This window comes from Verruconis gallopava (genome assembly GCF_000836295.1).
Source record: "Verruconis gallopava strain CBS 43764 unplaced genomic scaffold supercont1.5, whole genome shotgun sequence".
Classification (NCBI taxonomy): domain Eukaryota; kingdom Fungi; phylum Ascomycota; class Dothideomycetes; order Venturiales; family Sympoventuriaceae; genus Verruconis; species Verruconis gallopava.
This window is the reverse complement of record NW_015622141.1, coordinates 690,217-714,640: the sequence shown is the minus strand read 5'-3', so window position 1 is coordinate 714,640 and position 24,424 is coordinate 690,217. Positions and strand designations below refer to the sequence as shown.

The 24,424-nt window shown below is 50.2% G+C and overlaps 12 protein-coding genes across 12 annotated transcripts; 6 read left to right on the top strand and 6 right to left on the bottom strand.

Annotated features, from left to right (window-relative positions):
* Positions 1 to 3: 3 nt before the first annotated feature.
* On the bottom strand, positions 4 to 2,173 carry PV09_02161 (uncharacterized protein). Its single transcript, XM_016355164.1, has 6 exons — positions 2,070 to 2,173; positions 1,864 to 1,958; positions 1,797 to 1,810; positions 1,698 to 1,740; positions 1,486 to 1,648; positions 4 to 1,429 (listed from the first exon to the last, which is right to left on the bottom strand). The coding sequence occupies exons 2-6, from the start codon at positions 1,894 to 1,896 to the stop codon at positions 543 to 545; spliced, it is 1,140 nt and encodes a 379-aa protein (XP_016217180.1). The 5' UTR covers positions 1,897 to 1,958; positions 2,070 to 2,173; the 3' UTR covers positions 4 to 542.
* A 198-nt stretch (positions 2,174 to 2,371) lies between these two features.
* On the top strand, positions 2,372 to 5,300 carry PV09_02160 (uncharacterized protein). Its single transcript, XM_016355163.1, has 3 exons — positions 2,372 to 2,469; positions 2,526 to 2,638; positions 2,698 to 5,300. The coding sequence occupies exons 1-3, from the start codon at positions 2,452 to 2,454 to the stop codon at positions 5,228 to 5,230; spliced, it is 2,664 nt and encodes an 887-aa protein (XP_016217179.1). The 5' UTR covers positions 2,372 to 2,451; the 3' UTR covers positions 5,231 to 5,300.
* Positions 5,055 to 6,408, bottom strand: PV09_02159 (uncharacterized protein). The gene is made up of 2 exons (XM_016355162.1): positions 6,295 to 6,408; positions 5,055 to 6,144 (listed from the first exon to the last, which is right to left on the bottom strand). The coding sequence occupies exons 1-2, from the start codon at positions 6,311 to 6,313 to the stop codon at positions 5,288 to 5,290; spliced, it is 876 nt and encodes a 291-aa protein (XP_016217178.1). The 5' UTR covers positions 6,314 to 6,408; the 3' UTR covers positions 5,055 to 5,287.
* Positions 6,409 to 8,566: 2,158 nt separating this feature from the next.
* On the bottom strand, positions 8,567 to 9,873 carry PV09_02158 (uncharacterized protein). The gene is made up of 5 exons (XM_016355161.1): positions 9,552 to 9,873; positions 9,462 to 9,486; positions 9,158 to 9,363; positions 8,993 to 9,107; positions 8,567 to 8,946 (listed from the first exon to the last, which is right to left on the bottom strand). Exons 3-5 carry the CDS (start codon positions 9,308 to 9,310, stop codon positions 8,711 to 8,713), a joined length of 504 nt encoding a protein of 167 aa, XP_016217177.1. The 5' UTR covers positions 9,311 to 9,363; positions 9,462 to 9,486; positions 9,552 to 9,873; the 3' UTR covers positions 8,567 to 8,710.
* Positions 9,874 to 9,962: 89 nt separating this feature from the next.
* PV09_02157 (uncharacterized protein) lies at positions 9,963 to 12,746 on the top strand. Its single transcript, XM_016355160.1, has 2 exons — positions 9,963 to 10,529; positions 10,579 to 12,746. The coding sequence occupies exons 1-2, from the start codon at positions 10,009 to 10,011 to the stop codon at positions 12,014 to 12,016; spliced, it is 1,959 nt and encodes a 652-aa protein (XP_016217176.1). The 5' UTR covers positions 9,963 to 10,008; the 3' UTR covers positions 12,017 to 12,746.
* A 65-nt stretch (positions 12,747 to 12,811) lies between these two features.
* PV09_02156 (uncharacterized protein) lies at positions 12,812 to 13,979 on the top strand. Its single transcript, XM_016355159.1, has one exon. The coding sequence runs from the start codon at positions 12,986 to 12,988 to the stop codon at positions 13,712 to 13,714; it is 729 nt and encodes a 242-aa protein (XP_016217175.1). The 5' UTR covers positions 12,812 to 12,985; the 3' UTR covers positions 13,715 to 13,979.
* PV09_02155 (superoxide dismutase [Mn], mitochondrial) lies at positions 13,722 to 14,479 on the bottom strand (the record flags this gene model as incomplete). The annotated part of the gene is made up of 3 exons (XM_016355158.1): positions 13,722 to 14,264; positions 14,317 to 14,376; positions 14,426 to 14,479. 3 exons carry the CDS (start codon positions 14,477 to 14,479, stop codon positions 13,722 to 13,724), a joined length of 657 nt encoding a protein of 218 aa, XP_016217174.1.
* Positions 14,480 to 14,989: 510 nt separating this feature from the next.
* Positions 14,990 to 15,487, top strand: PV09_02154 (uncharacterized protein; the record flags this gene model as incomplete). The annotated part of the gene is made up of 2 exons (XM_016355157.1): positions 14,990 to 15,204; positions 15,262 to 15,487. 2 exons carry the CDS (start codon positions 14,990 to 14,992, stop codon positions 15,485 to 15,487), a joined length of 441 nt encoding a protein of 146 aa, XP_016217173.1.
* Positions 15,138 to 17,821, bottom strand: PV09_02153 (uncharacterized protein). Its single transcript, XM_016355156.1, has 3 exons — positions 17,078 to 17,821; positions 16,251 to 16,991; positions 15,138 to 16,179 (listed from the first exon to the last, which is right to left on the bottom strand). Exons 1-3 carry the CDS (start codon positions 17,166 to 17,168, stop codon positions 16,001 to 16,003), a joined length of 1,011 nt encoding a protein of 336 aa, XP_016217172.1. The 5' UTR covers positions 17,169 to 17,821; the 3' UTR covers positions 15,138 to 16,000.
* Positions 17,484 to 18,083, top strand: PV09_02152 (uncharacterized protein). The gene has a single exon (XM_016355155.1). The coding sequence runs from the start codon at positions 17,684 to 17,686 to the stop codon at positions 17,978 to 17,980; it is 297 nt and encodes a 98-aa protein (XP_016217171.1). The 5' UTR covers positions 17,484 to 17,683; the 3' UTR covers positions 17,981 to 18,083.
* A 313-nt stretch (positions 18,084 to 18,396) lies between these two features.
* PV09_02151 (serine/threonine-protein phosphatase 2B catalytic subunit) lies at positions 18,397 to 21,393 on the top strand. Its single transcript, XM_016355154.1, has 5 exons — positions 18,397 to 18,839; positions 18,986 to 19,151; positions 19,212 to 19,543; positions 19,597 to 20,759; positions 20,873 to 21,393. Exons 1-5 carry the CDS (start codon positions 18,822 to 18,824, stop codon positions 20,910 to 20,912), a joined length of 1,719 nt encoding a protein of 572 aa, XP_016217170.1. The 5' UTR covers positions 18,397 to 18,821; the 3' UTR covers positions 20,913 to 21,393.
* PV09_02150 (uncharacterized protein) lies at positions 21,337 to 24,319 on the bottom strand. The gene is made up of 2 exons (XM_016355153.1): positions 23,198 to 24,319; positions 21,337 to 23,150 (listed from the first exon to the last, which is right to left on the bottom strand). The coding sequence occupies exons 1-2, from the start codon at positions 24,237 to 24,239 to the stop codon at positions 21,442 to 21,444; spliced, it is 2,751 nt and encodes a 916-aa protein (XP_016217169.1). The 5' UTR covers positions 24,240 to 24,319; the 3' UTR covers positions 21,337 to 21,441.
* Between the last annotated feature and the right edge of the window lie 105 nt (positions 24,320 to 24,424).

Here is a 24,424-nt window from a genome sequence, read left to right as displayed (position 1 = left end):
CTGCCTCTGTGCACGTGCTTTTGCATGTGGGATTGTGGGCTCCTCTTTTATGATTTAAGCTACACGGTTCTATCACACCGAACAATTAATAACATCTTAGAAATCGAGATACAGTGCATCATGAGAAGATTACACGGAAACTAAGAAAGAAAAAGGATGGCATTAGAAAATACGGCGTACTAAAAACGAAAAATAAAGACTGGCCAACAAGCAAACAGAGACCCATGCAGCTTTTAGATCATATCATTCCAATCCAGGCACCACCATACACCTCTTTCTCCTGCGCTGAGTCGTACTGATGGAACGACCTGCAATATCGATCGAAAAGAAAAGCAATGACCTGGATTGTTCAAAATCCAAACCAAAGCCCCCGCCTCCAGATAAGGTACTCAATACTTCTCTTCAGAAGAGCCGTACTACGAATCCTGAAGAGCCATACTTCCCTTGCGCTTCGCAAACTAGGTATCTTGTATTTAGAATGAATTAAGTGCTCAACAGTGTTAGAGCGCTGTGTAGCTGTGTATGTGTTCAATAGCAGATGATTAGCGTCGACCGGAGCGGTTGATACTGCCTTGCAGCTGCTCGACTTCCTGCTCTAGCTGCTTGATCATAGCGTGGCTCTGCTCGAGATCCTTGTTGAGCCTGTCGCGCTCCGCGATCAGCTTCTGCTCCCACTGCCTGAAGCGCTGTTCTTCGACCTTGACCTGCTCCGTGAAGCGCTTGCGCAAAGCCTCCTCTTCTTCCTTGAACTTTGGATTGTCAAGATTGCGTGGGCGAGCCTCGCCAAACTTGCGCGTTTCCATCTGTTGAGCGCGGTACGCCTCGTAGTGGTTCTCCTCAGTCGTGTGAATCAAGTCGAGCATGTGTGTGCGGATGAGGATGGCGCGTAGCTTTTTGAAATCGCAGTGTTCCTCGTTTTCAACCTCCGCCACACCCCAGGCGTACTGGCGGCCCTTGACAGTGCGACCATCAGAAGTCTGGACGTCCTTTTCGGAGCCAATGACGGAGAACGGCATGGCCGCAATCAGGTTGCGAGCATGCTGCAGACCTGGCTCATCATCCTCCTCAAGAGGCGGCTGGTAAATCTTGATCCCTTGAGCATCGATGACTGCACGCACACGTTGCTTGAATTTACTGAGATCCGCTGGACTCAGAGTGTCGGCCTTGGCTACGACTGGGATCAGGTTGACTCTAGTGGAGAGCCTCTTCATGACTTCAATGTCCAAGGGCTTGAGTGTGTGGCCGGTTGGGCGGATAAAGTACAAGCAAGCGTGCACGCGAAGATCAATCTTTTCTGAGCGGCGTGGCTGTTGCTCTTGGAGCATGTACGACTCGTGTTGGTCATCCAGGAATTCAATGATGGGCTGCCATGAGTCACGGTTGTTGACATAGTCACCGAAGCCCGGAGTATCAATGACGGTCAAGCGGACTGTTTGCCTGTTAGTTTGATGTCCTAAGAAAGTTAGAAACGTGAATGAAGCATGCCTTTGAAGAACTTCTCCTCAAGTTCTGCCTTTGTAATCTCAATTTCTACAGTCTTATCGATCTGCTTATGGTGTCGTCGCTTGTGGTCGGCGTAATTCTTGATGGTGGTCGAGAATAAGGTGTTGATAAATGTGGTCTTGCCCAACCCGGACTCGCCTGCCACCTGTGAAGCGTCAGACAATGTCTTTAACGGCAGTCATCGAGCATCTCACCATTATCGTGAAAGCAGCTCCACGCTTTGCAACGATCTTATGTCTGTATGACATGTCAATACTGATGTGGTGCATGGATATACGTATGCCGTCGCGTACCGTTGGTTGGGCAGCTACAAATGGCGATTAGCATCGAACACAAGTGACGAGTATGTAACAAACTTACGTTGGCAATACCAATCTGATTAGCCTCCGCCATTGTGATACTGACTGCGGGATGTGAGTATGGGAGGAAATGAGTATGCGATTGGAGATTGAGCTCTGCTGGCAGGTTAGCGGGTCATCAAGCAAACGTACACCTGTCCCACGAGCTATGGTGCTGAGAAGCGACACAATAGCAGCACGGTGGACAGGCCATTCTGGGGAGCATACCTGGCGCAGAATTGGGCCTTCACACAGGGCGACAATGTTGAAGGTGGAGATGGTCGTGGTTGTGTTGAGCGTGTACACTTTCTTTCTCGCTCTGCTTGTCTGTGCGAAAGCCAGCCCCTGGAAGCCACTCCCCCCAGACGATCCCAAAAAGGGGAACAGCAGTGCACAGACCGCGGCTTCCTTCTTTGAAAGACCCTTGCCGTCGCACCTGCCAACCAGCAACTGCCCGCCGCATGCGAAATCTTGGCGGGAAACTGCGCTAGTGGTTGGACTGGACCTGCCCGTCTAGAAAATTTTGGGAAGGAACGGCGATGGTGATGTATATTCGCAGAACGATTGCACCTCAGACAATGGACAGCTCGGTATGATTTAGTAGTTGAAAATGAAGACAGACTTCCAGGTGAGCACCCGCAGCTATTCATCTCGAAGAAGCAATAGCGCTGATGTATGCTTAAGTTCTCAAATCTTTTGGGTACTGTCTACCGTCGTGGAAACTTGCTCTTCACTCCAGACGGAACATGTCTTCTCTCGCCCGTCGGAAACAGGGTTACGGTTTTTGATCTGGTTAAGTATGCGATCGTTTTTGTCTTCCATTACTTAGGCGCTCTGGAACTGACCGCAGCTAAAGTAACAAGTCTCATACTCTGCCCTTCGCCCATCGCAAGAACATCGCACGGCTAGCTCTCAATCCGAAAGGAAACCTTCTGCTCACTATCGACGAGGATGGCCGCGCGATTCTCACCCATCTTCTTCGACGAGTTGCTTTGTATCATTTCTCATTTCGACAGCCGGTCACAGCGATAAATTTCTCGCCTTCCGGACGCTTCTTTGCAGTGGGAATTGGTCGCATTATAGAAGTATGGCATACACCTTCAACTCCTGATTCAAATGAGGATGGAGGCCTGGCATTTGCTCCTTTCGTAAGACATCATCGGCATGTAGGTCACTTTGACGACATTACAAGCATACAATGGTCGAGCGACTCGAGATTCTTTCTGAGCTCGTCAAAAGATCTGAATGCTAGAGTCTGGAGCCTGCACCCAGAGAATGGATTTGTGCCCACCACTTTAGGTGGACATCGACAAGCCGTGAAAGGGGCCTGGTTTTCAAAGGACCAAGAAACAATTTGGACCATTAGTAAAGACGGGGCATTGTTTGAGTGGCAATACATGCACAAGCCTGGCACAGAGGAAAGTAATGATCTTTCCTCCGACGAAGATATGCGTTGGCGCATCGCCAACGTGCACTATTACAATCAAGGGAACGCCGACTTAACATGCGCCGCATTTCATACTGCTTCGAACCTGATGGTTGCCGGCTTCTCCAACGGTATATTCACATTGCATGAGCTGCCGGGATTTACCGAGCTTCAGACCTTGAGTATATCTCAAAATAATATTGATCAAGTCACAATCAATAATTCAGGCGAGTGGCTAGCCTTCGGCGCTTCAAAACTTGGCCAATTACTCGTTTGGGAATGGCAATCGGAGTCGTACATTCTTAAACAGCAGGGTCACTTCGATTCAGTGAATGCATTGACATATACTCCGGACGGGCAAAAGATAATCACATGTGCTGACGACGGTAAAATCAAAGTCTGGGACGTTAGTTCAGGGTTTTGTATTGTCACCTTTACAGAGCACACTGGTGGTGTCACGGCCTGCGAGTTTTCGAAAAAGGGCAATGTGCTCTTCACAGCGAGCCTGGATGGCAGTGTGAGGGCCTGGGACTTGGTGCGTTATCGAAACTTCAGGACCTTTACTGCTCCGATAAGATTAGGCTTTTCAAGTATCGCAGTCGATCCCAGCGGCGAGGTTGTTTGTGCGGGCAGTCTTGAATCAGATCAAATACACATTTGGTCTGTGCAAACTGGACAGCTTCTCGATCAACTTGCTGGCCATGAGGGTCCAATCTCGACACTCACGTTCTCTGCTGATGGGTCTACTCTCGTCAGTGGAAGTTGGGATAACACCGTTCGGCTATGGAGTATTTTTGCTAGAACACAGACAAGTGAACCACTACAGTGCCAGGCGAATGTTCTTTGCGTGGCAGTCCGACCAGACAGTAAGCAATTAGCTGTTTCGACACTGGATGGCCAGTTGAGTTTTTGGTCCATATCCGAGGGCCAGCAAACCAAAGCCCTTGACGGCAGGCGCGACGCCTCGGGAGGCAGAAGATTAGCGGATCGTAGAGCTGCTGCAAACATTGCAGGCACAAAGGCGTTCAACACCATCACATACTCCGCAGACGGTAGCTGTGTGCTTGCCAGTGGCAACAGTAAGTATATCTGTCTGTATGAGGTGCAGAGTGGTATGCTGGTAAAGAAATTTACTGTGAGCGTAAATCTGAGCCTAGACGGCACACAGGAATTCCTCAATTCCAGAAATCTGACAGAAGCAGGCCCAAGAGGCCTCATTGACGAGGACGGCGAAGAGTCAGATCTGGACAGGAGACTAGAAGGGGAGAAGAGATTGCCAGGCGCTCAAAGAGGAGATGCCAGCGAACGCCAGAGACGACTTGAGGTCAGGGTACCAGCTGTTGCGTTTTCCCCGCAAGGAAGAGCCTTCTGTGCAGCGAGCACCGAAGGCTTGCTTGTTTATTCGTTAGATCGGGGCATGCTATTTGATCCGTTCGACCTGGATGTTGATGTCACGCCGGAAACGACTCTACTCAAACTGAAGGCGGGGGAATACCTCACGGCACTTATCATGTCCTTCCGCCTCAACGAAACGCCATTGATCCAGCACGTCTTTGAGAAGATACCACATGCCGATATCAAACTCACCGTTAGACAAGTACCGGATGTGTACCTCCCTCGCCTGATGCGTTTTATTGCCAAACGTACGGAAGAAGGCCCACATATTGAGTTTTGCTTGCTGTGGATAGAAGCTTTATTCGTAGCAAAAGGTCGAATTCTCCGAGATCGCAAGGGAGAGTATGCGAGTGAATTGAGAGCCCTCATGAGAGTTCTTGGGATGGTTGAACGTGAAGTTAGGAGATTGGGCGAGAATAACGGGTACAAACTTGATGTGCTGCTTAAACAACCGCTAAAACGGAAAGAGGATGGGTTTTTGATCATGGATGTTAACGATGATGTTTCAGAAAATGTTAAGATTGAAGGGAGTGATCTCAGCGATGAAGGGGAGTGGATGGGTGTGTAGTGATACAAGCAGTCGCAAAATCACGGCACATATGCAAGCATTAAGTCCATCGCAACTTCAGAGAGCTAACCTGACTTTAAGAAGATCTTCGTCCATAATGACCTCCTTCTTAGCCATGAGCTCATTCCAATCCCAGTTGACTGACAGGTATCTACCCGCAAGCCATTCCCTTCGCTCACTTACCAGCTTGACAAGGAAGTCTCCTGCTAGTTCCGGTCTGTCGTTGAGGAGAGAATGCATGTATTTAGGCATGTTTAGGGCAAGCTCAGTACTGACGCCACCCGGATGTGCTCCAATGGCGATTAGGCCTTGCGATCCATACTCTTCCATCAAGAATTCAGTGAGGCGCAGAACAGCCAGCTTGGAGGTCTGGTACGCAGATGCTCCATGCATGGTCAGGTGAGCTCCAATAGAAGTGATGTTGACAATGGTTTTAAGCTCAGACTGAAGGACTAAGGGCAGAAAGTAGCGATTCATAAGGTATACGCCAAGAATGTTCACATTCCACGTCTTCCACCATTCTGCCGGGTCTGTCTCGGTAATTGGCGACCACTGCTCCAAGTATCCAGCATTGTTGATTAAGACATCCACGCTGCGAAATTCGCTGCGCACCCTAGAAGCTGCGTCCTCGACGCTTTTCTGCGAGGACACATCAATCTCAAGTGCGAGCACTTTGGGTGGCGAATGGCCTGCTATCTTCGCCTGCTCGATTACGTTATCACGGACTTCAAGGAGCGAAGATCTTGCGCCAAGTATCAGACCCGATGCTCCAGCCCGGGCGAAAGAAATAGCTGTTGCACTTCCAATACCTTTCGAGGCTCCGGTAATGAGCACGGTCTTCCCACTCAGGTCGAGTTTAGTTGGATCTATCGTGGGATATGTATCATTGTGCAACGTAGGCACAAATGCTCGCACTAGTCAAATATCAAGCTTAGCAAGAGCTCACTTGATAGGCAAATCGAAAACAGTTACCAGCAAACCCGGATTGAAAGCAAATTCAAAGTACAAAACCAACACGGCCCATTTTAAGAAGTGAGTAAGCTTTTGGCCAGCACCCCACTTACCAGTTGGAGTATGTGACATTACCGATAACCCAATCTCCTTGCTGTTTGTTCAGGTTTCGGCTGTCCGTTCGAGACAAAATTTCTGGTTGTATTAGATTAGAATTGATGATTAAGTCTAGTAAAACAGTGATTTTCTAATCGTTCTTCGCATTTGGGCAATTTATCCCCCGTAGCTGCCGTCGCCACTGAGCCGGACGGGCTTTGCCAAAGTCCGAGATTTGGTGACAAATTCCTCCACCATAGTTTCAACCTTGACCTCGCAACCATTCATTTTTCCCTGTAGAGAATGTTATCATTTGGCTCACCAGATCATTTGCAAAGACGTACTGGAGAACATGTAGAGAGGCTCTACGCTTATTGTACCTTTTTTTCTTCCGGAGCATGCAATCGAGCCATAAAGATTTGCAGTTATGAGTGATACGCTGGCTGTTTAGGCTGCCGTCCTTTGACTCTGCAGCCGTGCCAGGTGCCTGTCTCAGCACAATTTAGCCCAGTGTCTTGATCGAACATAGCATAAGACTGAAGCCATTGGTTTCGAGCACTTCAAGTAAGGTGAATGCAATCATTCGCGTGGTAACCGCCTCTTTACCTGAGGGTACCAAGGTCGCCCAAAGAGCTTGATCTCATGGGTGCCCGTTAGAATTTATCGCTGCTGGACAAGGGCTCCAAATGCACGGACAACAGCGTCGCTCATGTTTTGAGAAGCATCTAGGATATATAACCGGTCAAATCCCATGAATGAGCCGCGTAATTATTCACATGGCGGAAGTACCGACTGCTGGTATCAAAATTGTGGAGAGTCTGACTTCTGGCGAAGTTCCTAGAGTTTCCCAAGTTGCATCAAGACGAGCGAGGCAAACGCTCTCGTTATCACAAATCACCATTGGCTTTCAAGACCCAGACCAATCTATACAACTCTCCTGAAAGGTGCGGCAACAACCCTCTAGAAGACATCTTTTCTCGGTCCTATGACTTGCTTGACCAAACGGTTTCCCTTCAACTTGATTTCTCTTGAGGCCCAGTGGGCGCGTGCTGAGTGAATACCTTTGTCCCAAGTCCTCTGGATCGTGTCTCGTAAGTTTTCCAGCGTGCTTCTCCGAAAAGCCAATGAATCGAATCCAATCCGACATGTTCAGTGAGACGCATGCGAATATGTGCTGGAAGGTTTCAGAGGATGGCAGGGCTTCAGAAGCTTCAACATAGTGAGGTGGCACATCAATATACTCGCTTGTCGATGCACTCTCATCGTATTTGTGCTGCTGAACAGCGGGCATTTTCCAAAATTGAGATAGAGTAGTACAGTCTCGTCGATGTTGGTGCATGCGTTTGTCTCTTGTGAATTCAGGAACCAGACATGACAAGGAGCTCGGACTGAAGGGGCTTTCGGCCCTGAATGCTTGAGCTATGGAGATGTATGGCTCAAGGAATATGAAGAGACAATAAGCATTGTCTTTGATTAAGTAGCATAAGAGATGAACCTTGACTCTGTTGTGAGATAAAGTTTAGCATCTAGACGGTGACAGTGGCGCAGCAAACGCCAGGGAAAAGCATGCAACAACACTAGTAAGCCGGAACTATCAATACTTGAGGAGGCTTCAAATCTTGGCATTAAACTATACTTGATGAAGAGGCAAGGTATTTGATCTACAGTCCAGATATTTCGAAGCTTGTGGTAGCTGTGCAAACATCTTTCGGCTAGCACTTTACCTTGCAACTGCACCTAGGAATTAACCAACATTGAGTCTTTCTGATCATTGGCTGATGTATTCAAGGAGGATATTACATACTCGAGATTTTCAAATATTTTATACAGAAGCAGAAGAACTCGCACACATTCGACATATTCCGAACAACTTTCTCACAACCCATTACTCAACGTAGCCAAAACTGACATTATATCAAGTATGAAATCACCAAGCAAACCCAGAACCAAGCACTATTCAGCCACCAGATAATCTATACCCTTGATTAGCAATCGCCACTACTCTATCTTTGACTTGCTTATACTCCAATCCATCACTGTCAGATAAAATTTGCAACCACATGCGACTATTTTTCAACCAAGGTTCAGGTTTTAGTAATACGCTCTATATTAGCACAAGTATATTGTTCTCCCAAAGTCTCATTTTCGATGTCATTCTTACATATCTGGGATTGTCGTAGGCGCTCATAGAGAGAAATTTAGTTCAGTTTTCAAAATCGCTCGTTTCAAACATGTTGACAAGCAGCTTTTAGCACGGGGCTTTTTTCATGAATCAAATGAAAAGCTTACGAAACGAATTCAGAATCATTTGTTCTCAGAATTTATCCTACAGCGATCTAAGAAGGCGTATTCAGCAGTGGCGGACGGTCAAACTTGATCGAATCAATCCATAAATTATATTATAGATTGCCGCATATTGCATCAATGAATAGCTTAAAAATTAAGCAAGGGAATGGTTTCAGGTCCTCGAGGTCCAATGCTCGGGCGCTTCAACAGATCCTTGAGAGGTTCACCTGCTGCCATCCGCTTCTCGAATTCCTCAACAACAAAGTCTACGCCAAAGGGGTTTTGCGCGAAGTCAGAAGTGCGCATTAAAGTGCTAGCTTCCTCTGGACTGTCGAAAACATCCACTTGTGTCTCGATTTGATTTCCATCTGGATCCGCCCAATCTGTACGAAGTCAGTGTATGACCAAAAATTGTAAATTGAGACGTACAGATACTTAGTGTTGGGCCGTGATTGACACACCATATTGGCTTCATTCCAAGTGCTTTACGCTGATGATATGACTTGAATAAGTCTTCAACCGTATTATATGTAAAAGCAATGTGCTAAGTGCGATTGTCAGCGGCATATAAATAGTGGACAGCGACAAGATCACCTCGAGGCCTGCAGTGGAACGGTCTCTACTACGAAGATTTGGAAGTCCAACTATGGCAACGCGATGATGCTCGTCGTCATAACGCAAGAAACATATCATGTCTGTCTCTAATTCGGTCTGGGCTCCAAGAAAGTCGATATAAAACTGTTTCATCGACGCATATCGATCGCCTAACTCCGTGCGTAATACAACATGCGCCAGTCGAGCTGGGGACAGAACTTTAGCTACCGTCATTGCAATGAAGCTTCTTGAAAGTAAGATAGATTGAGAATAAGGGCCTAGGAGGCAGGGAATCGAGGCTTACCGTCCTTAAATTTAATATAACTCAACTAGACCCATCGACAAGCATTAGAAGATGTACAACATGGATTCGTTTCGTATATGCAAAGCTTACCAGTGGAGAGCTGTCAATGCTGTAAGAGATCTACAGAAAGCTGACATGAGAATCTAGGACTGAGGTCGATGTGGTGCAGGTTTCCGTGGCCTTGCATGATCCAGGAGCTCCGTAATAGGTGCTTAAATGGGGCGGATGTAACGGGGAACTTTCATAGTCAAGTTTTCCGTTGCGCAGTGCTGACAATTCAGGATTGTCGCTTTCACTGTTCACGAAGACTGAGATGCTGCGTAGGGTGAGGATCAATCTCGTCTTCGCTGCTAATGTCTATTGTAAGATAACCATCAGAGGTGTGGAACAGTGGAACAGATTTACTTGTTTGTTGGCTGCAGAATAGGCTCTAGAACTAGCGCAGGGACCCATTCAAATTCTCAAGTCAACTTAGTAACTAATCTAGCGGCTTTACATCATTACCTGCAAGCGTTTCAAGTCCAGTTGACAAAGTTTCATCCATACAATGCCTTCGCGCATCTCCATGGCGTCTCTGCGGTCGCTTCAGATGCGCATTTCATCTCGAACCTTTTGCTGCTCCCAATGCCTTGCGCATCGCTCGGTAGCCCGTGCTAATCTTCGAGATCGCATATCCGCACTACGAGACATTCGGACTGGGCGTTTCGCGTCAACAGCGACAGCGACCCGAATTGAGGCCGATGGTGTTGGTAGATCACCGTACATTGCGCCTACTACGGCGATCAATAAACCAGCAGACGTTGCACCGTCGAACAAGGAGCTGTATGGCGCTCTTGATCAGCTCAAGATAGACGCAGCCAATTACGTCGACTCCAGCAGACTAGCTCTGGCATTGAGGAGCTTAGAAAGAAATGATGCAGTCATCAGGATTGCTATTTTGTCGATGAATGGAGATGTGCATCAAGTGAAGAGGCTGGTGCGATTGCTCCTCGCTGACCCGCTAGGAAATGAGGAGGCGTGGGAGCAGGAGCTGCTGAGCATGGAGCCGGGAGAAAGTGTACTTCTAAGGTATATATTCGTGAATTACAACTCTTTGTACAATTCTAAACCTTCTTAGATATGGGGACGAAGTCGACGCCGTACGGTCGAGTTCTCAAATCCGGACTCTTCCGATTCCCTCTTCTACGCTACAGAAGCATAGGTTAGAAATCCTTGTGTCGAATTTACACTCAAAGATATCTGTTTCAGAAGCTACTCCAGATGAAATAGCTATTAAGTCAATATTGGTTCCAGCCCTCGACAGCCAAGCTACCTCGAGCGGTCAAGTTTCGCGACTTACGTACCCCATCCACAAGGCACTACTTGTAGGAGAAGGTGTCAAGAGTTTGGTTGACTACGGAAGATTTATATCTGGGGTAAATTTGCAGGTTCTACAGCCAGAGATGGTTCAAATCGCTGCAGAAGCACCAGCACTATCAAGTGTCGATTCTTCTCAACACAAGCTCGGCGATCCGCTGTTACTAGACGTTCAATCTGGTGAACATGCTCTGGCTAGCATTCGCCAATCGATCCGTAATGCTATTGCTTGGGAACACGGGTGGTTCAAGGCGGGAATACCACCTCTATCTTCGTGGCTGGTCGCAGGAACAGTGAGTGCGAATGATGAGCTGAAACCTGCTGTGAAGAAGCTGGTGGAATCTGTCTTGGAACACGCAGAAACATCCATTTTATCTGCAGAAAATGCAGCACAGCTAGCGGTACATGCTGCAACTGTACCTGCCAGTATTCGGCGTGACATCCTTGCTGCCACAGCGTCGTGGTCAGAAGACGCTCATAACGAACTTCGTAACCAGCTGGATCTGGCCTTCTCAAGCAAAAATTGGGCCCGCCTGAAATGGTACAAGCTTTTCTGGCGTAGTGATGATGTAACGATGCTATTATCAGAGATAATGGAGCAGCGATGGCTTCCGGAGGCTGAGAAGGGCGCCATTTACCTTGCCGGCAGGATCGAAGGCTCAGGCTTAATGGATTCAAATGTCAAGATGAAACTCTCGAATCAACCTACAAGCTTGCCAGAAGCAGCTCCTGAGCCTGCCTCATCTGACATCACGCAGCCCATTGGCCGGCATAAATATCCGATGCAAATCGCTCGAACACGCGAAGCGCTTGTCTCGAAAACCATCCCTGCCTTACAAGCACTTTCACAAAAACTAGTACTCGAAACAGGTTCCGCCACTGCCATCACTACAACCCTCACTGCCATGGCATACATTGGCTTTGCAAATGCCACTCTATTCGAGGCAGGCGCCATCTTCGCCTTTGGTGTTGTCATCAGTCTGAAGCGGTTGCAGAACAAATGGGAAACTGCACGCGACTTCTGGCAGGGCGAAGTTCGTGAAGAAGGGCGCATTGCACTCAAGAAGACCGAAGATGCTATCAAGGAAATTGTTGAGATTGGCGGTGTTGGTGCAATCGATGAGAAGGGTGCTGAAGATCGCCGGAAGGCTAAAGCTGCTGTTAACGCAGCAAGAGAGGCATTGCGCAGGATGAAGTAAAGTGATAGAGCATGCATACCTGCACGGTTAATATTCGCTCTTCTGCATCACAAACTCCGAGTATGCGTGCGCTATCTCTTCAAATTGGAGATTGGCGACCTTGCGTTCGAAACGAAGTGGAGTACTTTCTTGATGGCGGCACTCACCATAGGGATAAAAAATGGGAATGTTTGAATTACAACACCGCTTTCAAAAGAGCACAAGCACCAGTCGCGCGTGTCTCAGTTGCTCTAAACAGACATTCGGAGAATCCTTTTTGCTGATCACGGTGCACCTGTGGAATGTCCTACGTCTAGACGGGTTCGCTCTTTCAGACTTGTCTCAACATCGAGCCCTCGGACATCACAATGTTTGTTTGAGACGATTGACAGTCTGGGTCTGCACCGTACATTAAATCGAAGCCCGAAGGCGTTTTGAGACGTCTATCCTGTTATCCCACCATCCTCAACATAACCAAGGAGAGCAGACAGATAGAATTGGGTTTTTAAACAAGTCACAAAGGAAAATTTTTAGTCTCCGATGGATTTAATGAGGTGGAAATGATCCCCAAAGTTGCGAAAATGGCATCACGTAGTTTCGTTCGTGTCCGAAGACTTTCGTAGTGTTTTGTTGTATAAATGTAATGGAGAATCGTGATCGTCTTGTTAGCACCATCGTTTTTCGAACTGTATAGTAATTTTCATCTTCTTAAGCGGCTCTGGCTACATGAAATGCAGCAACTGGAGGCCGGGCAGCGACGAAGGCAAAGAGGGGCGTAGAAAGTGAACATGAACACTCAAAGTCACGAGACTAACACTTTAACCAACATAACTAAAGTCATCCTACTTCTATAACGTTCGTTTTTGCTCAGCCTCCTGTCTATCTCCAGGAATCACAGGGCAAAGGTTGAAGAAACCATTTTTTTAACATTGCGAAGAGACAAAAGCGCCAATTATCGCTGAATTTTTGCTTTTTCCCTTCCACTTTATCATGGCCACCGTTCTGATCGCAGGCGCGGCCTCGGGGTTAGGCAAATCCTTCCTGAACTTCTTCTTGCAGCAATCGAATGTCGAATCTATTATCGCAATTGACCGAAATGCCGTCGTGGATGTCACGGATTCCAGGCTCGAAACGTACCTCGTGGACATCAGCTCGCCGGAATCGATCGAAAACTTTGCAAAAGTCATAGGCGGCACACCAATCCATCTCGCCATTCAAAGTGCGGGAATAAGAGGTCTTGTGCCTTCAGTCGAAAATGAATATCCAGATGAGGTTGCGAGAGCAGAGACGCTGGAAGTCATGGACATGGCAACAATGGCGAAAGCCTTCCAGATCAACGCGATAGGAACATTTTTGCTTATTCGAGCCATCTTGAAAAACTTGAAGCTCGCGTCGAAAGATGGCGCCCGGGCAAAAGTGGTGGTCATGGGTTCGAGAATGGGTTCAGTGAGCTATAATACCGCAGGTGGCGGTTACGCGTATAGGGCAAGCAAGGCTGCCCTCAACGCGATAATGAAGAGCTTCAGCATCGATGTTCCGGACGTGATCTTCACAACGCTTCATCCGGGCCGGGTCGAAACTGGCCTTGTCAAATGCCGTGAAGCCGGCGCCATAGAAGCAGACGAAAGCATCGAGGACATGATGAAGGTGATTGACAACCTCACAAATGCCGACAGTGGTAGATTCTATGACAGGTTCGGCCAGGACATAGGATGGTGATGTTTTTCTACATAGACGCTTTGAGCACGGCAAAAGCATCCTCCCGTGCTCCGACATAACGTTCCTCCGCAGTCTTCCAGTTGATGACCGACCAAACATTCTCCACGTAAGCAGCTTTGCCGTTCAAGTACTGCAAATAATACGCATGCTCCCACATGTCAACGCCAAATACTGGCACCTCTCCGGTGCCGACGACTGGATCTTGGTCTTTCGTAGTCACGATGCCCAATCGGCCGTTCTCATTCTCAAACTTGACGAGCCAGCCCCACCCGCTGCCTTGAATACTAAGCAGAGCAGCATTAAACTTCTTTCTGAAAGATTCCAGATCTCCGTACGTTTGCGTGATAGCAGCAGATAGCCGTGGCGCGGCTGCTGGGTTTGCAGCGGACGAGCCAGGCGGCGCAAGGTTCTGCCAAAAGAGTGAATGATTAATGTGGCCTCCACCATTGAATCTTAGAGCGGACTGGAGCTGGATTTGGGTAGTAATGTCGGAGGCCTGCTGGGCCACGGCCAAGCTCTTCAGGGCGTTGTTCAAATTGGTCACGTACGTCTATGCGAGTCAACAACACCATTCTCATCTTCGGCAACGCAAGAAAATCTACCTGATGATGCTTCGAATGGTGCAATTCCATTATCTGAGCCGATATAGCTGGCTCGAGAGCCTTTACATAGCATTAGCAGACGTCGCGGAGAAGACCAGCATGCACAGACATTGTACGGGTATGGTAGTTTAGGTAGAGTGTACGTTACCGCATCAGCTGCCATCATGAACGATGCTCAAATTAGCGAGTTTCGACAGACGTCCAGGACGAAGGGATGTTCTTTTCCTCTAGACAGGATGGTAGCAGTGACGACAACAAGGCGAGAGGGGTTGTTGAGTAGATAAAGCACCGTGATGGACAGGCTGCACAGGTTGACGCAATACCATTTCATGGTGCTATTTCTGGCCAGCTACAGCGCGATTGGACAGATGTAGCGGATTTTCTAAACAAATTCCTATCCCCAGCACAAGAATTGCTGACTTGTCTCGGCGTTCTGCGCTGGTAGGTGGACGAATGTTGGGTATCGCTCTCAAACTTGCTCATACCAACTCAACAGCCACAACCGTACGTCCAGAAGCCGTTGGCCAGCACCAGGCCAAATCATACCCATATTCAATCATCTGAAGCTCGATTAGCCAGTTCATCGCCGTGGAAACTCAACGTCCGACACATCTCCCAAGTCTGTCTGCTCTGAACTCTTGCTGCAGACGATCCCGCAACGCAGAATCGGACCATGTGCCCCGGCAGCTCCTCCAGAACGAGCGGAGGCGGAACCATAGCGGTTCTGTCGACTCCAATTTCGCAACGTCAGGCGCCTCCCGCGAACGTGTTTGAGGGTGAGATATACTTCCACCCGAGCTCGACGCTGTCTCGAGGCACCACAGCAAGTTTCAAAAGCCGAACGCCGCACGCAGCTCTGACGGCCGTTCCTTACTACGTCGTCATCCAGTGCGTAGTCTAAGTTCCCGTCGTGAAACGTCGTATTGAGTGCTGATCGGCTCACAGCCAAAAAGGCGACCTGTCAATGCCCGTTGGACAGGCCGGTCTGCTGCACAGGTTCAGGATTCCACCTCAGCAGGCAGTACCAGCAGAGTCGCTCTACCGATGGGACCTTGATCAGGTGTTGAATCTGAGCGTCGGAGGCGACGGCATCGTTGGCAGGAGAATCTCCATTTTTGAGGACGTGGGTCTGCAGAGGCAGGTTGCTGAAGGAATCATCGGGTGGAACTGAACAAGCTTCCAACTGCGGAAACAGTCGTAATGTCTGGACAGCCAGCTCATTCGATCTTTCGATTTGTCGCCGTGCAATTTTATCTGCGTATTGGACAAGAAGCAGCAGTTTCACCTTAAGGTAGACGAACCTTTGCAACTGGCAGCTGAACGACACCAAATGAGCCAGCTTGTAAGAATCTGGAACACGGCAGGAATAGCTAGCATGGGAAAAGGCCATGATCAGTGCATCCTAGAGAGAGAGAGAGAGAGAGAGCATTCTGAGGCGTTCAGCACTTCTGGACAGTCGGAAATGGGGAAACAGTTGAAGCACTCAAGCTCAGATTAGTACTTTGAATGATTTGGATCATTGCTGCGAAATGTAACCATCATCGTAAAGGGGGCCTTTTTCCAAATGTAGATTACAAGGAAAACACACAAAAAAAATGAGGACAAAATCTCTATACGCTGTCGTGTTGTTTTTTCAAAGCTTAGATATGGGATATTGAGTTCAAAGGCAAAGCGGACGTAAGAATCACTGCTTTCTCTTCGAAGCCGGAGGCGATTCGAGGTCGCTGTCCTTCTCTTTCCGCTTGCTGCTTTTGCCCTTGACCAGCGCGCGGATGTCGATCTCGTCGCCGCTTTCGTCGTCGTCGCTTGCCTCCTCGAAGTCAATTTCGGAGAGCTCCTCGTCGTCCATCTCCTGCGCTTGAGCTGGTGCCTTTGTCAGTGGACGAAAAAAAAAAATTCCAAACAAGTCGAGCGGATGTTTGGATTGCACTCACTGAAATACTTGATGGCGTTCGGCCAGATGTCCTCTGCTATCATGGTGGCAAGGTCGGCACCGTGCGGACACACCTCGGCCTCGATTTCCTCAAAGTCAACCTCTTCTTCCTCCACGTCCTCGACCTCCTCACCAGCCTTTGCTTTAGCTCTCCGCTCTTTCTCGGCTTTGTTCGCTGCATCCGACTCTTCGGCTGAGACGTAACGTCTCTCCGAGACGAAGCCGAACAAGGTGAAGAAGCGCGAGGCTGAGTCTGACGACTTGTTGATCAGGTCAATCACCTCCTTCCTTTGTTTGATGTGGGCGGCCTTCCCAGCGCCATTGGCGACGTTGCTGTTCTCAGTACGGGCCTCCCACAGCTTGATCGCGGCGTCGGTTAGACCGAGCGACAAGTCTTTGCCTTGCTTCCAATTGATCTTAACCGGCTCTGAGACTAGGCCGGTCCAATTGTCAGCCGCGCGCCTGAAGTAGAACTTCTTCTCCAGGGTCGCATCCTCAAACCACTCGTTGGGCGCAAATGTGAAGGTGATTGAGAAGCTGCGGGGCGTGTTCTGAATGTCGAATCGCTCGACGGAGATGCCGGTCAGACACTCGGCAAAGACTTGCGAGTCCGAGGGCTGGATATACTGATCAACATCTGGAGGTGCTTGCTCGAGGACAAGGGCCCAGAAGTTGGGGATTTTGGCGACCAGTTCTGCGCGCCTCGCGTACAATGGACGCTCGAGCTCGTACTGTCTGCGCACTGCGGATGGCTTTTCAGCGATTGCATTGTACGACTGAGAAGAGCGCGGACAAACGGAGAGGGTTCGGGCTTGTTCTGGGACGTACCTAGTTCATCTTCGGCATCGTTGAATTCGTATTCGAGCTGGATGAGCTCCTCGTACGAGACGGAGGACTCTTGCGCGCCGTTGGTGGCCATGTTGCGAGCGTCAGGGAGCAAGGTTGTGGCTCAATAAAGGGGCTCAAGGTCAGCCAGGCGAAAGAAAAAAGCAGATTTGCGAATGGCCGAGCAGAGGGCGGAAGGGCCGGGTAGAGATAAGTTGATATGGTCGCAGTGTTGAGCGCTCAACCAAAAATTGCGTCGCTGGGCTGCAGCACAAAATTTCGACAGGGATGCTCCTTCCGGCTCGAAAGGGGCGCGCGGACCCTGAGTCGTGGCCGGATTGCGGGGTGGCCAAACTGCTGCGTGCGGCCTGCGAGTCGAGGCAGAGGCGGAGTCTGCTGCTTTGACATCGCCGGGCGAAGAAAGCGCTGGAAGAACGAAGCACGGCGTGGACCACGAGCCGTCGCCTCGTGTGGCATTTGCCGGACCAGCAACGACGGAATGCAAAGCGTGCTGGCGAGCTGCAAGGCGGCCTGGAGCGGCACAACGGAAAGGGGACGAGAGGAGGAGCGCAGAGAGCAAGAGAAGCGGGAGGGGCGAGGTCGGAGAAGATGGAGAAGTACGGAGACGGACTTTGGGTCATGGCCACGACCAAGTGGGCGGATGGATGGCCAGCAAACGGAAGAAAAGCTCTGCTCTGGTTTCCACTGAGCTTGGCGTCGAAGCCGTGTGCCATGCGAGGGCAATCATGGAGCCAAAGGCAGTGGATAAGTTCGGGCATCAGGAAACATAAGTCGCAGATCTTGCTCGGCCATGGCGGTGACGACGGTGGCGATGACGAGAACGATGACGACGAAGGCGGTGGCGGCGTCGGCGGCGTCGATTGGGATCAACGTCTCACCGTGTGAACGTCATCAAGCGAGCGAGCAGAGGAACAACGATCTCCGAGTCGAGCATCAATCTCACGTGCTTTCATATCCTCAGGTCTGAGGTCTTTTTGTTACGATTGACCAGCCTAAGTCGCGGGCATGTGCTCGGTTAGGTGGGCACGAAACGGTTGCCGTACTGCTCTTCGTGCCCGTTAAGAAGATGGCCGTGGTCGTCGATATCGTTGTCGTCGCCATCTTTGTCGTTCTCATCATCATCACCATCGTCGTCAAGCCTGCCAGCTCTCCGCTGCAGCCTTCCCAGCTTCAGCAGAGGCGGCAATAACTCGAAAAGCGAAAGAAAAAGGCAGCAGTTTTGTCCCCTTTGAAAGCGCTGGTCTTCCCTGCTTAGTTTTCAGTGGAGCATACGGCAGCTTAATTTAGCCCACCTCGCTGCTGCAAGCTACGCATCCTTCTGCTGCTGCTGTTGCTGCTGCTGCTGTTGCGTTCTCTTCCTCTTCTTCTTCTTCCTCTGCTTCGTCTCCGTCCGTGACGAAATCACAACGTCCGTCCCTCTGCTGAACGCCGCCAACCCAGAAAGCCATCAGACTTGGCCTGCTTCCACCAAGCATTTGCCTTGGCCTACCTACTTGCCTCCTGTCTACCTACACCCCGTCTCCATCTCCCTCGTTCTCTTCTTCTGCCGTTCTGCGAATTTCTTTCCTCTGTTGTGCTCACGCCTAGCGAGCCCCTTCCCACTACGGTCCGACCGCCTGCACCAAGCTTTGTCGCCGCCACGCCGACTTTTTAAGCCGCCGTCAGGGGGCATCCTGAACCACGCCGGTGCAAACGCCTCCAATCCCAGCAAGACAGCGACTTTGTCATGTCGCAGCGAGCTGAGGTACGCTGTCACCTCGATTGACAATTTCCTCCCCGCATTCTCCTCCCTGCGTCGCGCCGCTCTGCGCACCTAGCTGACTGCCTTGCCTCTCTGCAATTTTCTTATTTGGTCTCCAACCGGTCAAAGTCTGCTGACTGCTGTGATAGCCCATGGAGGAAGACAAGAAACCCAGCTCTGTGTCGGCAGAGCAGCACAACTTCGACAATGCCATTCGTGCCGTGCGGGAGAAGAAGCCGCCTCCAGAGGTCGACTTCACCTTGCACACCATGGAAGACGGCACTCAGGTCAGCACACTGGAACGAGTATGCAAAGGTATGCCGGACATGTTCAGTAGCCGCCCTCGTTGCAAACTATTGTGCTAACTCGACGTAGATGTGCAAGCACCGGCCTTCCACCCGCCTACCGACGAGCAGTTCTGGTCGCCGCACGATCGCAGCAAGCCCAACCTGCAGTTTCTGAAAACGCACTTTTACCGCGAGGGCAGGCTCACTCACGAACAAGCCTTGTGGATTATCAAGAAGGGCACGGAGATTCTGCGCAGGGAGCCAAATCTACTCGAGATGGATGCGCCCATCACGGTGTGCGGCGACGTCCACGGCCAGTACTACGATCTCATGAAGCTGTTTGAGGTTGGAGGTGACCCCGCTGAGACGCGTTACCTGTTTCTTGGTGACTACGTTGATCGTGGATACTTCAGCATCGAGGTGCGATGGCTGCCTTGACGTGCCTCTAAGACCACGCTAACAATGGCTCGCAGTGCGTTCTCTACATCTGGGCGCTTAAGATCTGGTATCCGAACTCCTTCTGGCTGCTGCGTGGCAATCACGAATGCAGGCACTTAACCGATTACTTCACCTTCAAGCTTGAGTGCAAGCACAAGTACAGCGAGGAGATCTATGAGGCGTGCATGGAGTCGTTCTGCGCCCTCCCCCTCGCCGCCGTCATGAACAAGCAATTCCTGTGCATACACGGCGGCCTTAGCCCTGAGCTCCACACTCTCGAAGACATCAAAGCCATTGACCGTTTCCGGGAACCGCCAACGCATGGCCTGATGTGCGACATTCTGTGGGCCGATCCGCTCGAGGAGTTCGGTCAGGAGAAGACGCAGGAGTACTTTCTTCATAACCACGTGCGAGGCTGCTCGTACTTCTTTTCGTATCCGGCTGCCTGCAGCTTCCTAGAGAAGAACAACCTTCTCTCCATTATTCGCGCACACGAGGCCCAGGATGCCGGCTACCGCATGTACCGCAAGACCCGCACAACGGGCTTCCCCAGCGTCATGACCATTTTCAGCGCGCCCAATTACCTCGACGTGTACAACAACAAGGCCGCTGTGCTCAAGTACGAGAACAACGTGATGAACATCCGCCAGTTCAACTGCACGCCGCACCCGTATTGGCTGCCCAATTTCATGGACGTTTTCACTTGGTCGCTGCCCTTCGTTGGTGAAAAGATCACCGATATGTTGATTGCTATCCTGAATACGTGCTCCAAGGAAGAGCTCGAGGATGAGACGCCGCTTATGTCAGGTCCGTCGTCGCCCGAGTTGAAGAGCGCAATGGATCCAGAGTCGGTCGAGTTCAAGCGCCGTGCCATCAAGAACAAGATCCTGGCTATCGGCCGCCTGGCCCGTGTATTCCAGGTGCTCCGCGAGGAGTCGGAACGTGTAACCGAGCTCAAGACGGCCACTGGTGGTCGTTTACCTGCAGGAACGCTCATGCTTGGCGCAGAGGGCATCAAGCAGGCCATCCACAGCTTTGAAGATGCCCGAAAGGTCGACCTACAAAACGAGCGTTTGCCGCCTAGTCAGGAGGAACGCAGACGCAGCATGGATCGTGAAAGGCAGAGTGCCCTCGATCGGGCATCTAAAGAAGCTGAGAACGATCAAGATATCCAACGTGTTGCCCGGAGGATTAGCCTGTAAGTTGAAACCTTCCACAACAAACCTATCGCGCGACCATCATCCCCATTCTTGCTTCCTTCCGTGATCTCTCTTCAGAAATTTCCTAGCGCGTATGCTGACTGCAAAACAGGTCTGCGGGTTCTGGAAGGAGTCGTCCACCGGGCCGATAAACTAGCCTAGGTGAATTGGGGCGGCTGCGTTTTGTCGCGAGCCGGAAAGTCAAGTGCTAGTCGGATTGTGGGTGGCAAATCAGAGCAATGGGTGTATTCAGAGAATAGATTCACTTTGGGCCGTGAAAGCGGTTCAGCGGTGGCCGCTCGGTTTCTTCGTTAATCTATACGGCTCCGCCTGATGGTCAGCACAAGGAGACGATATTGTGTTGTGTAACAAGGCTGCTGTAACTGTGTAATGTCTACCGTGCGAAGCATAGCCAGCGCGGATACGAGAGCACGAAATTCATTGTTTCAAAGTTTTCCTCCGTCTATGGAATGGAGTGCGCAAAGTATACCGCCGCATCAAACAAACATGACAAAGAAAAGAGAAAGATAAAGAAAAGAAAAGCCGAGTGTTTTAGCCCGGTCACGATTAGTCATAGGTTCGTTGTGCACAAGTCATTCGGCGCGATATGAAACAAGCTTTTTACAATGCAACGACTGCGGTCTTTTGATGATCCCATTCTTCCCGACGTCTACTCCGTCGCTATCTGGCCTTGTCGTGCGGGCCCAACAGCCTGGGCGGCAGATCGAGCTCCCACATTGGTCTCTCCACCACGACCGTTTCTATGTACGAGGCTGTCTCCTGCAGCGGGATCACAGCAAGGATAGGTCGGTAGGCAAAAGAATGCCACGTCTTGCGCGGGCCGTCCCCCAGCTCGCCCTCGCCGTCCGCTTCCTGGCCTCGACTTCGCTTGCCGCGCAGGTTCTTACTCGCCGGCTCCTCGTCTGCGTCCACATCCTCGTCGTCTTCTCTGTCCGTCTGCTGTCCGTTGAGCGGCTGTGTCTGATCGGCCGGTTTCCTTTTCTTTTTGACTGGCTCCCCGTCTTGGATGCTTTCCACGCCGGGCTTGAACCCCACGTAGTCCTCGTCGCGGATCTTGTCGCCGGCGCCGCTTTTGCCTTGTCGATTCCTCTTTTGCGGCCTAGCAATAAGGCCACCATTTTCCGATTCTGGTTCTTCGTCTTTGGTCTCCGGAACAAAGTCTTGCATAACGTCCAGCATGAAGAGCCAGTTGCTTCCATATACGTATAGACGCTGAGCCTGTAGTGTTGTGTGCCAATAACACCCCATCGCCCTGTCTTTGATCTTTTGGAACGTGTCGGGAAGACAATCGGTCGTGTTTTGGCGCGACCAACTCGTCAACTGCCCCGTTGCCAGATCAAATTCGTATAGTTGGTGTTTGGCAGTCAGGACGAAGAGCTCGTATTTGTCATTCGTCTGCTCCACTAGCGCGTCGTCATCACGCTCCACGACAGCTTGTTTAGGAGCATGTTTCGTTTTGATGCCATTAATTTCCTTCCGTGGCGTTCCGTTTGCTTCGGCTTTCTTGGTGCGCCTTCCAGGTCGGAATGTTAGGAAAAGAGCGGCGGAGTCCAGCTGTGGTAACGCCTTGGAGGCCACCATTCGAGTCCAATGCTGGCCAAAGGACTTCATTTCAGTCTGATCATTGTCGTCGTCCTCATCGCTTGAAGAGTTGTCGGACGTGTCATCGCCAACATCAATCATTTCAACATCCGGTGCCGAGGTATCCTCAATACCCTCAAGCTGCCAGCAATCAATAAAGCCAGCCAGGTCAGCCACAACGAGGACCTTGCTGTCGGGGGAAAATTGTAACCGAGATATCCTTCTGCGATAAGATCCCAAAGATGATGTGTCAGAGCCACGCTTGATGCGCTCCAACCTGAACGGCTGCTTTGAAAGCTGCACGCCGTTCTCCTGTCGACTCAATCGAAATACAAGCACGTCGTTGTTGTGAGTGACTATGCTCAGCCATTTCTGGTCGCCCGAAATTTGCACGATCCGACCTGCATCCAGCGGAGCTTCAGTGGTAAGTTTCACAATTTGTAATTTCTCCTTGGGTCCATCCTCGATCCGAGATATCCTGAATAGCTGGGTCACCGCTGCCGTGGATATGGCAATGAGTTCGCCATCTTTTGATAGAGAGGCATTTGCGATGGCTTCTTCGCCTTTAATAGTCATGTGAACTAATCGACGAGGAGCACCTCCATTACCTGTGTCCCCATCCTGACTTTGTATTTTCCAGATGTCAACCTCTTGTCCGTGCCAACATGCGACGAGGCGTGTAGCCTCTGAACTAGTGACTGGCGGTAGCTGAGGCAAGCCTGAAATACCTCTATGGTATTCTTCGCCATAATGCTGAATGGGAACAATTGCTAAGTTGGTGTCAAGGCCTGGATATTGTTAGTTCGAATTAGACGGAATATGCGATGACACCTACCGCCAGACGCTAGAAAACTCATCTGCTGCGTTTTGTTCCCGTCATATACAGCCAAAGCTTTAACGTCATGATCATGGTAGAACTTGTGGGTCTGCTTGTTCCACTGTCGTCCCGACCGTCCTCTCCGAAAAATGGACGTTCTTCGGTCGGCACCGGCAGTAAATAATGAGGAGCCGTCATGACTAATCGCAATGCTGAAAATATCACCACGATGGGCGTTGATGCGCTGGTATTGAGTAAATAGCTTCGAGTCGAAGAAACGCAAGTCACCGGCGGAATCAGCGCAAGCAATCTCTCCGCTTGGCAACCATCGTATGGCCCAGACGTGAAGGTCTTTAGGACCGCCTTTTGAACCAGCTCCTAACGAGACAGTACGTATGACCTTTGAATTTCTGATATCATAGATCCGAAATGTGCTATTGTTAAAGCCCACCGCGATCGTGTAACGATCTCGAAAGGATATGCTCAGAGGGCGAACGTCTTTCCCGTGCGGTCTTGAAATATACTTTTGGAAGTGCAGGTCGTTATCGGCGGTGGACAAGAGGGCGATAGAGCCATCGGAGCAGCCAACTACAATATCTTGGCCTCGTGGCTTTCCTTCGTTCGCAGCTTTTCTAGATTCGGTTACATGTAGTCGTGGTTGCGCCGCAAAGCACCAAATCTCGTTCAGATTGCCGGTAGAGTGTCGAAGCGGCAGTCCGGTGCCCAAGTCCCACTCGGTAACAGCACTTGAGTAGCCAATGCTAAACAGTCGTAACTGGCCTGTGGAAGTAATTCTGCCCTCCGTGTCAAATTCATTTGGTTCCTGTATCCACAAAAGGCCTTCAATCGTCCTCCCTTTGCCTCCATGAAAAACTGTTTCCTGCACCCATGCACCCCTCAACGGGTTCCATATTTCAATGTCACCATTGGCACGGCCGACTGCCAATCGAAGGTTCTTCAAGCCGCCTTTCGCGAGCTCACCGTCGTTGATAGCGGAAAAGGCGAGAGCGTTGATTGCCGAAGATGGGTATGGTATAAATCTGGCGCGGTGGATATCCATGATTTGAGTGAAGAGTGTTCAAGATACGCGAGAATATAATCTCGCATTTAACTTGAGTCTATCATTGTTTCCAATTCTGCGATTGAGTATAATTTCATCTCGTGCGATCGCTGAACTTTTTTCGAACTTTTGAGCACGGACCTTCTGGACCCTTGATCGAGGCGGATGGTGTCGAAAAAAAAGTT

Coding starts and splice junctions, on each gene's coding strand:
- PV09_02156 (XM_016355159.1), top strand. CDS start 12,986: ATGGCCACCGTTCTGATCGCAGGCGCGGCCTCGGGGTTAGGCAAATCC.
- PV09_02157 (XM_016355160.1), top strand. CDS start 10,009: ATGCCTTCGCGCATCTCCATGGCGTCTCTGCGGTCGCTTCAGATGCGC. Junction 10,530..10,578: donor GGAGAAAGTGTACTTCTAAG/GTATATATTCGT, acceptor AAACCTTCTTAG/ATATGGGGACGAAGTCGACG.
- PV09_02158 (XM_016355161.1), bottom strand. CDS start 9,310: ATGAAACAGTTTTATATCGACTTTCTTGGAGCCCAGACCGAATTAGAG. Junction 9,108..9,157: donor GTTCCACTGCAGGCCTCGAG/GTGATCTTGTCG, acceptor AATCGCACTTAG/CACATTGCTTTTACATATAA. Junction 8,947..8,992: donor CGGCCCAACACTAAGTATCT/GTACGTCTCAAT, acceptor GACTTCGTACAG/ATTGGGCGGATCCAGATGGA.
- PV09_02150 (XM_016355153.1), bottom strand. CDS start 24,239: ATGGATATCCACCGCGCCAGATTTATACCATACCCATCTTCGGCAATC. Junction 23,151..23,197: donor GAGTTTTCTAGCGTCTGGCG/GTAGGTGTCATC, acceptor AACAATATCCAG/GCCTTGACACCAACTTAGCA.
- PV09_02160 (XM_016355163.1), top strand. Junction 2,639..2,697: donor ACGGTTTTTGATCTGGTTAA/GTATGCGATCGT, acceptor CCGCAGCTAAAG/TAACAAGTCTCATACTCTGC.
- PV09_02151 (XM_016355154.1), top strand. Junction 19,544..19,596: donor GTGGATACTTCAGCATCGAG/GTGCGATGGCTG, acceptor AATGGCTCGCAG/TGCGTTCTCTACATCTGGGC. Junction 20,760..20,872: donor GTTGCCCGGAGGATTAGCCT/GTAAGTTGAAAC, acceptor ACTGCAAAACAG/GTCTGCGGGTTCTGGAAGGA.
- PV09_02161 (XM_016355164.1), bottom strand. CDS start 1,896: ATGGCGGAGGCTAATCAGATTGGTATTGCCAAC. Junction 1,649..1,697: donor GAGCTGCTTTCACGATAATG/GTGAGATGCTCG, acceptor GACGCTTCACAG/GTGGCAGGCGAGTCCGGGTT. Junction 1,430..1,485: donor TGAGGAGAAGTTCTTCAAAG/GCATGCTTCATT, acceptor ACAGGCAAACAG/TCCGCTTGACCGTCATTGAT.
- PV09_02153 (XM_016355156.1), bottom strand. CDS start 17,168: ATGGCCACCAACGGCGCGCAAGAGTCCTCCGTCTCGTACGAGGAGCTC. Junction 16,992..17,077: donor CGATGCCGAAGATGAACTAG/GTACGTCCCAGA, acceptor AGCCATCCGCAG/TGCGCAGACAGTACGAGCTC. Junction 16,180..16,250: donor GAACGCCATCAAGTATTTCA/GTGAGTGCAATC, acceptor CAAAGGCACCAG/CTCAAGCGCAGGAGATGGAC.
- PV09_02152 (XM_016355155.1), top strand. CDS start 17,684: ATGGAGAAGTACGGAGACGGACTTTGGGTCATGGCCACGACCAAGTGG.